We start from the raw sequence: 8,914 nt of genomic DNA, 5'->3' as shown, positions 1-8,914 counted from the left end.
TTTGAAATGAAAAGTACCAAGGGCATCTGCCATGACTTTCATGTTTTGTTTTAGTAGAATCCAATGTTCTCCATTTTGCAATGGTGGGTTACAATCCAAGGAATCCCTATTAATCCCTACCTATGGAATTTGGTCCATGCATCTAAGAGAAGCCCTTTAGGACTAGTAATTTTTGTTCCTTGAATCCGGTTGTGAATATCGAGTAGTCTCTGAGAACTCTCAACTTGACATAAGATCCCTTTGGCTCATAGGATTTTTTCTGAATCTATGGAATGTAGAGTCATGGCTGCTTGAAATTTTGTGCAACATGTGTCAAGTTGTGATGTCATTTGAAAATAGTAATATGAAGTATGCCCATTACACATGCATAGAAAGGTTATTGAACTGATTTAGAGCAATGGCATCTGATAGGATTGTCACAGATTCCGAACATCCAACAAAATAATATCTTAATATTTAGAGGAAAAATAAGTTTATAGATGCTCTACTTTGAATGTGCATGCACTCAATCTTCAAGTTGGGCATGTGGAAAATCAATCTCCCAAGGAAGAAAAATGTTACATGAAAGTTTAGCTATCTCTAAATTGAGCAATTTTTAGATGATTCGGAGTAGTTCTTGTTTTCTCTTACAACTGCGTTTTTGTAATGGAAAAATGCCTCCAAAAGAAGATTTTGTGATCAAAGTAGGCTTTCCTATTATTAGTTTATGTTGTCATGAGTGTGAAATTCCTAGAACATCAAAATACAAAACCCTTTCTAAATATTGATTGTCGTTTTCCAACTGATTAACATTTGTTCTCACTGTGGGCTATCACTTATGTGAAATTTTCTTATTATGTAGTTCTTCTCACAACAATTTTGTTAGCTAAATTAAAAATTGCGATCTATACAAACCTCGAGAATTCTTCTGCAGCTTATCTACTATTTTCTGACTATAACCTGACATAGCTTGATAGTCAATTTATGTTGAGACAATGTTTTAATGCACGAAGCTAGAGCACGGTTGGGGCGACTCGAATATCAGCGAGGAAATGCGAAGTAGCACTTCATGTATTTGAAGGAATAAACATCAATCCAATAATATCCAAGATGAGGTGGGCAATTGCCAAAAATGTGCAACAATGGAAAGGGTGCTCTCGTGGAGAACACACTCAGGGTATGTCAATGAATGTTGTCAATCTGCTGCTTGAAGCTAGTATATATGACAGCTTGAAAGAAAACATTAAAACTAATAAAACGTTTTTCCCAACAGATTCAAATCATCGAGAAAATTATACATTTTCAAATACTTCTCTTACATTTCACTCAACCACCAAATTGTTTGATTCTTTGAAATTCAACCACCAAATGCTGCTAGTAATATATATGACTGATTTAGTCACAGAAATTAAGTTAGACATCATACGAAAGAAGGTAGTTTACATGATTATATATAATTTAGTCACAAGAATTGTGACAGAAATTGAGACATTATATGAAACAATGTAATATATGATTTTCCAGTGAGACATTATATGAAACAATGTAATATATGATTTTCCAGTGAGACATCATATGAAACAAGATTACATATTATATCTTTCTGAATTCAACCTATTGGATACAGCGACTTCCATCATGTGACACATAAAAGATAAAGTCATAATAGTATCTGAGGAAGTTGACCGTGTTCTCTTCCATCACTTGAAAATAAGCGTCTGCTTGTCCTCTTCGCAGGTTATGATTCTCTGCCAAGAGTTTTTAATACCACCACATGATTGTTGAAACTCCACAACATATCTCTAACGGCCGTTGCTATTTGCTGGAATTTATTTGGTTCGCTTTGTCAAACATCTCATTGTACATTTCCTTATTTCATAAACATTTGTTTATATTTTTCACTCTCTACATATATTTATGTCACGAGTAGTAAGAAGCAACCTCATACTATTTTCATATCTTCATCTTGGCACAAAGCATTATCAATGTAAATAAAAGCCAATGTAAATAAAAGCTTGTTTACGTCTGTGTCACGTTGAAGCTCATCTTTGCCAAAAAAACGTTGAAGCTCATCTTTGCCAAAAAACATTGTCGATGTAAATAAAGGCTTGACGTCTGTGTCACGAGCAGTGAGAAGCAACCTTACCTTCTTTACTATTTTCATATCTTTTGGTAAGAGTTGTTGAAGCTCATCTTTGCCAAAAAACATTATCGATGTAAATGAAGGCAGGCATTTTCTGTACCATGACACTCAACTCTATCTCTCCACCTTTATAAATATAGATCTCTGGAATAGGCTTTTCAAGTTCCATCATATCTTTTAATATGCATTTCTGTAACTCTATTATCTTTGGAGTAGAATCTATATTCTCCAAAGCCCCAATCATGGAATATTTACATCCTTCTATGTTAATTCATGAAAGGGAAACATTTGGAAGTATGGTTTTACCCACTACTCCAAAATTATGTAAGATAACTGCCACTGGGACTTTTTCACTTTCCCATTCCAAAAGATCAATAACTTCTTTCAAAAACTCCTCAATTCCAACTGTTTCAACAATAATAAAAACCATAACTGTTAGTGATTTTATTTTTAATAAATGAATAATAATAACCTTATTTCAAATAAAATTAATAATAATTCATTCCATAATATATAACAATATATTCACCTGCATGTTCAGGTCCAAATTTATCAAATGTGTCCCTGTTTATTGGAGTTGAAAAGTACCTACAATCAATGGCATTTGATTAAAACATTCATTGTTATATAATGGTGAATCCTAAAACATATGACAGAATTGTCATTATGATTTTGTAAGGATTAAGCGATGAGGGGCAACAATGGTTCTAGTTTAAACTAAACATCATTAAAAGGAAAAACAGATTTTAAATTTGTTTAGATTATTTACAAGTGTGAAAAACAAGAATAAAACCAAAATTGTATGGTTTCAACTTTGTTATCATAATTTCTGGCCATATTTATAATGCTGCCCCTTATAATTTTAAACAATCCAAACTAATTATGTTCTCCTCTAAATTATACATATTAATAAACTACATTTCTATTTACGAATAAGAATCCAATTAGTGTTCTGTACTCACCTGGTAAATTTAGAAGAGTCAATTTGAGGGCAGAAGTAAACATTAGAGAAGCTTTCACTATCAACAGTATGGCTTCTCTAAGTTTATTTTCCATCATTTTCTTTAATCCAGATCGTTCAGTAGGATGCCGAAGATATTTGAATAATCCATTAATTTCCTCCAAGAGATCAAACCACTCACTTCCATGGGCTAAAACAGTTTCGAATCTTTGCAAAATGTTTAGAAGCACAAGAAGCCCTGCAGTAACCGAGTGTGCATGCCTTATTTCCTTCAGGAGACGCCAATCGATTGTCTTTGCTGAATTAGAAGTAGAACACTGATCTGAAAAGATATCGTTCTGCCAAACACCATAAAAAAAATTATATTTCATATGAAAAAATTCACAATGCTATCAGAAAATTTAAAATTTAATTCACTTTTAATTTGATTAAGAAATTTTGATGCAGAAACAAAGTTTGTTCCCTCCTACAAGAACTCTTTCAATTTCAATAATCCTGATGAGCTTCTAGGCCAACACTCTTCAGTCGACGGTTGTTGAGATGAGTTTTTCTAAGAAAAAATGAAAAAATATATTCAATTTCGTCTGACAGTACAAATTAACAATATATCAGTGATCTGGAATGACATATTTCTGAGCAACGCTGTAAAAAGGGAAAGAACTTATATTTCATATTAGCAATTTCACAATGCTATCAGAAAAAATTAAAGTTAGTCGGGGCTGCAGAGTTTATTCCCCTCCTAAACTGGAAATACATTCAATTTCGTCTCACAAAAAAAATTAAGAATACGTCAATGCTTTTTCGCATGATAGAATTTTGGTAAAAAGTTTTATCCAGGGTGAATTGAAATCAAAATGAAGACCAGGGGAAGAGAAGCTCCAGCATAGTCTTTTAGTAAAAAACAAAGACACCAAGAGGTGGAGGGTATCTTATATCGGTTGTGCATAACAGCTAAGAAAACTTCACTCTGGCTGGATTTTGACGTATAATTTTTTAATAGAAGGCTGTATAGATCTAAGGTCATTTCCAGATTTTTGAAGGTTTTGGGTCAACTAAAAGGCCTCGAAATCCTTGAAATTTGAAAATCGATTGAGGTGTGGAAGAACCATGCCTTTTAAACTTTGACACATAAACCTACACCAGGGATCTCAATTTCTGCATAAGATGGTTTTGGGTAATTTTTATTCCAAACAGAGGCGGCATATTATATGGGTTATCCAAAATATTTCAGAAAATCTCATTGTCACCGGGATCTGGTGAAGTACAAAAATCGAAAAAGGTATAGATCTAGGTCGCTTCACGATTTTTCAAGGTTATTGAGGGTTCCAGAGGCCATGAAAACCCTTGAGGCGTAAAGTAAGTCTTTGGATCTCTGATATGTCAATATATACCAGGTATCTAAATTTTTGGCTTGCGATTTGATCGGAAAATGGGTAGATGGGTAGTTTTGGTTAATCTTTATCTTACACAGAAGTGGCATATTATATGGATTATCCAAAACGGTCTGGAGAATTTCATCGTGACCAGAATCTGGTGGAGTAAAAATTTCAGAAAAAAAAAAACATAATTATAAACCGGTTCTGAGATTTTCAAGGTTTTGGGTCACTTCAGACACCTTAGAAACCCTAGGCGTGACTCAAAAAACTTCTAAAACCCTACGTCTGGAAGAACTATGTCCTTGAAACTCTGACATGTAAATTTATACCAGACATTGATCACAGAGTGAAAACAATAAATATCTATCAATATTATAGTTGAATATTGAAAATAAAATAGGGAAAACAAGCCAACCGTAAATGATTTTTTTATTTGAAAGAAATAAAAGAAAAAAAGTATTCAAAGAAAATAGATATGAAAGATTGGGATCCGCCTTACCTTGTTGATGAACTTCAAAAGATGAAACATATGGTGGATTATGCTATCCAGATCGAGATCCAGAGTCTCTGTAGGAGCTTTTTGTATGCTAACATGGGGTACTGTTCGAAGGCTGTTGGAAGAGATGTCTTCTGCTGAAGAAGAAGCATGAGAAAGTGATGCAGGGAGAAGGATTGATGAAAGCATTATAAGAGCTCTTCTGTAGCAACCACTGGAGGAGCGGCGTTATGAGCGTTAGAAATGGTATACTGGGTATTGGGAATTTGCAAATATGAACAAGTGACAGAGGACACCCGTACCCAAATCGCTCTGCAACTCCCCAAAACTATTCAGCGATGTTATCAATCAGATTGCCGGTATGAACAGATAAATACAGAGAGACATGGCACTTTTACTTTGCAGTGTGGACCAGATCTCATTCTCATCGAGATTGCTTTAACCCACTCTGTCACTGACAGATTCTAGATGTCGGCATCAAATGGTTGAGTTCAGGCACAAGAGAAGACCATTCGATAGCTATACCCCACTCCCCTTTAATAATATCGTTGCATCGACGTTACATTTTTTCAACGAAACTTGCATCCACGTTACTTAACACAGCTGTATGCCATTGAAGATTCCACGTGAAAGAACCATGATGTAACGTAACATCGCTGCCACTAAAGGATTCCCTGACAAAGTGAAAGTGCTAATACAATGGAAACACAGAGTCTACACTGTCAAACCCCAATAAAAACATGGTTATTTTATTCAGGGGCACTGCAAAATAGATTATCCACCAGTAGCAAGACAGGGGGAGCAGAGGGACAGAGGAATTGAATTGAGAACAAGGGAGCTGAGAACGGGGGTTTGAATTTCATTTCGCCGGACGCTGGAGGGCGAGTAACCTTGAGGGTGCTTGGTGGCATGCATTAATTTCACACCCACCTGCTTAACTTTGATTTTGAAAGAGTTTTGGGACGACAGTGAGATGGGTTATAAACGGAAACTGTAACCGGATGGATCCAGTTTAGTTTGTATTTATCTTCCCAATTGAAATTACTAGGAATTTTGTCAATTTTAGTTTGGTAAATAAAAATAAAATGATTATTATTAAAATATTTTTCTATTTTCAATTTTTATTTATTTATGAAAGAGTAATGGTTGATTTTAGTTTGATTAAAAAAATAAGATGATTAATTTGGTGAAAGTATTTAGCAATAATTGATTTAGATAAGTAATTATGTAAGATATGTTTTTGGCTTTAAATAATTTATTATTTTTACACCGAAGGTGTTCTCTTTTGAAAGAGCTCACCATCGACTTTTGTCTACTTTTTTATTTTTTGCTGTTGATTTGAACAACACTTTCTATTATTTTTCACCGTTGATTTGACTCTATTTGATGAATACATGGGCAAGGCCAAAATATTATGCAATCGATGTCTGTCCCTGATAGGTGAAGCTTCATCGTTCCCGCCAAATGTCGGAGTCTAGGATACTGATCACCACATTGGAGCCATAATTGGATTCTGCCCATAGGTCTCTTCCATTCGATGTGTCAATGTCGAGGAAGCTCGACGACCGCATTGTGTGCCGCTGGTGTGTACGATCCGAGATGAAGGTGAGAATGCCCGACGTTTTTTTCATATTAGAGATTTCTTGATCTGTTAGCTTTGCCGAGAAGCGATGCAACACCAAGTTATAAAACCTACAACAATGCACAGTCTCGTTCTGCATCGAACTCAGTGCCCAATTCTGCTACAAGAGTGTCCTTAGCAGCGACCAAAACTGTTGATTTGTACCAGTGGTCAAGAATCGAACAATGGATGTCTTGCGGCCATCGCTAGGAAATCCCACCACTAATTCTTAACACGGACACAACACCAATAACAACAAGGACCTTGAGATAGCCCTTGAAACCATTGCAGCATTCTTTTTTACTTAATGTAAAAAGGGAAAATAATATAAATAATATTTAAGAAAATCCCATTGTAAAATTTTGTGTGTTAATATAAAATTGTTGAAACTTCAGCCAAATCAAAAATTATACTTCCATATTGGACGAAATAACTAATCCTCATCCAAATTTGAATTAAATGCAATCTTTATGGCAATTGGATTCTATCATTGCTTTTATCTAAAGATTGAAGATGAATTTTCTTGATCAAATTTGTATTGAATGTAATTTTCTTGATCAGTGCTTTAGAATCCGAGGTGCAACATAATATTCCATCTATAAATTGATTGTCATACTGACAAGAAATGTTATGGGTTGTTTTGGTTCAACATCTGTATGTCCTCTGCTATTTCTCTCTTCACAACAGTGTGGACTTCATTGGCATTGTTTGTTATCTGTGCATGTTATTCTTTTTGTTATTAATTGTATGCAGTAATGTATGTTTATATGTTTGTGTGTGTCTCTGCGTGGGTGTGTATATGTTTGAGAGATGATCAGAGAAGTGGGAATGAAGGAGAGGAATATGTATATGTATACTTGGATGAGCAAACTCATGGAAAGGAAAGAAGAGTTCCTCATTTTGTTTTGATCTTGGAGTTATATGTGATTTACTTTCTCACTATTTGAACCTGCTTACCATCTAGAGCATCCATCCAAATCTACAGTAAGTTTTCCATATAAAACTGTGTTTCTGGAGGGTTGTAGATAAATCTGTAAATTGCATAAGGATGTTTTTATTTGGTTTTATCTATAACTTAGTATGATATGATATCTATGTCCTCGGATTCGAGTATGCCCAAATTGTTTACTCAAAACATACAGATTAAGCATCTATTTGAGGTTTGCCCATCGAAATCTAATCTACAGTATGTGTCGTCTTTATAACTTTTCTTTTTCACCATTGTTCCGCTAGATCTATTTGTTTCCTTCTATTCCCTTTTTCATTGAGTTTGTGCAATATTCGTTATTCCTCCATTGTTCATAACGATTTTTTTTGTTCATTAATTTTGGCAGAATCCAAAGGAATGATTACCAGTAAGTGGGTATATCAAACATGGCGGAAGAACAAGAGAAGAATCTAGCTCAGGCGTTTCTTCACGATGAACAGGTAGGTTTCTTTATCTTTTTCTAAGTTAATCAATTCCGGAATAATCAATCCAGAATTGGTAGATTAGATTACGATGTTTGATTGTCTGTAAGAGCCTTCATAAATACATATCACACAAGTTGTCAGGCAATAAGGTTTCATATCAATTTGGTTTTATATGAAATGTATCTCGTAAGAATTTGAACTTGCCCAAATCGCCGACGCAGGATGAATGGTTTTATATGAAATGTATCTCATCAAAATTTGAACTTGCCCAAATCGCCCAAGCAGGATGAATAGATTAGGCATCTACGAAGGTTTGCAAGTAATTAGAGTTCTCAGTGCCCATCAAAATTTGTCATATGTTTAGTCTTTATACATTTTCTTTTTCATTCATCGATCTGTTGGATTTTTTTTTCCTTGCCTTTATTTTATTTATGTAGGGTGTATGTTGCAATATTTGTCATTCTTCCATTGTGGGACAGATATCTGATAATTAATTTTGGTTGGTTACTAGCATGCACAATTAATAAGGGAGAATAAAAAGAGAAAAACCACGTAAATTCAAATTTTTAATGAACATGTAATTTATTTTAATTTATTTTTTTAAATAACAAAAGTTTAAGCCAATAGAAATGTAGATTCACATTTTTAATGAGCGTGAAGGTTTTTTTTTTCTAAAATAACTCAATTTGAACGGGATAGAAATTTAAGTCTCTTTGTTTTTTTTTCAAATTATTTGACCTTTAATAAAATAGAAAAAAAAAAAAATTACTTAGTTTATATTGATTGATTGTAATAAATTCAGTAATTTCTTTCCTCTTCAACAAAATACATAGTACAAAAGTCATAATAAGGTTACGACAATATTGTTCTCATATAGCCATCTTCATAGGAAATATTGAATAGGTATCTTTTGCCATTCCTATAT

At 34.0% G+C, this 8,914-nt stretch overlaps 1 protein-coding gene across 2 annotated transcripts; it reads right to left on the bottom strand.

The window, feature by feature from the left end:
- Nucleotides 1-1,550: 1,550 nt before the first annotated feature.
- On the bottom strand, nt 1,551-5,823 carry LOC149216766 (uncharacterized). 2 transcript variants are annotated; one of them, XM_089392839.1, is made up of 4 exons: nt 4,959-5,813; nt 3,085-3,421; nt 2,652-2,710; nt 1,551-2,527 (listed from the first exon to the last, which is right to left on the bottom strand). In XM_089392839.1, the coding sequence occupies exons 1-3, from the start codon at nt 5,142-5,144 to the stop codon at nt 2,691-2,693; spliced, it is 543 nt and encodes a 180-aa protein (XP_089248965.1). In that variant the 5' UTR covers nt 5,145-5,813; the 3' UTR covers nt 1,551-2,527; nt 2,652-2,690. The 2 variants fall into 2 exon arrangements, 1 of the variants encoding a protein (XP_089248965.1); XR_016251146.1 differs by having other exon boundaries at nt 2,652-3,421; nt 4,959-5,823.
- Between the last annotated feature and the right edge of the window lie 3,091 nt (nt 5,824-8,914).

The sequence above is a fragment of the Pinus tabuliformis genome, chromosome 1_1 (genome assembly GCF_031772625.1).
Source record: "Pinus tabuliformis cultivar Carrire ecotype Pingquan chromosome 1_1, CPIR1, whole genome shotgun sequence".
Classification (NCBI taxonomy): Eukaryota; Viridiplantae; Streptophyta; class Pinopsida; order Pinales; family Pinaceae; genus Pinus; species Pinus tabuliformis.
This window is presented reverse-complemented; position numbering and strand designations above follow the sequence as displayed.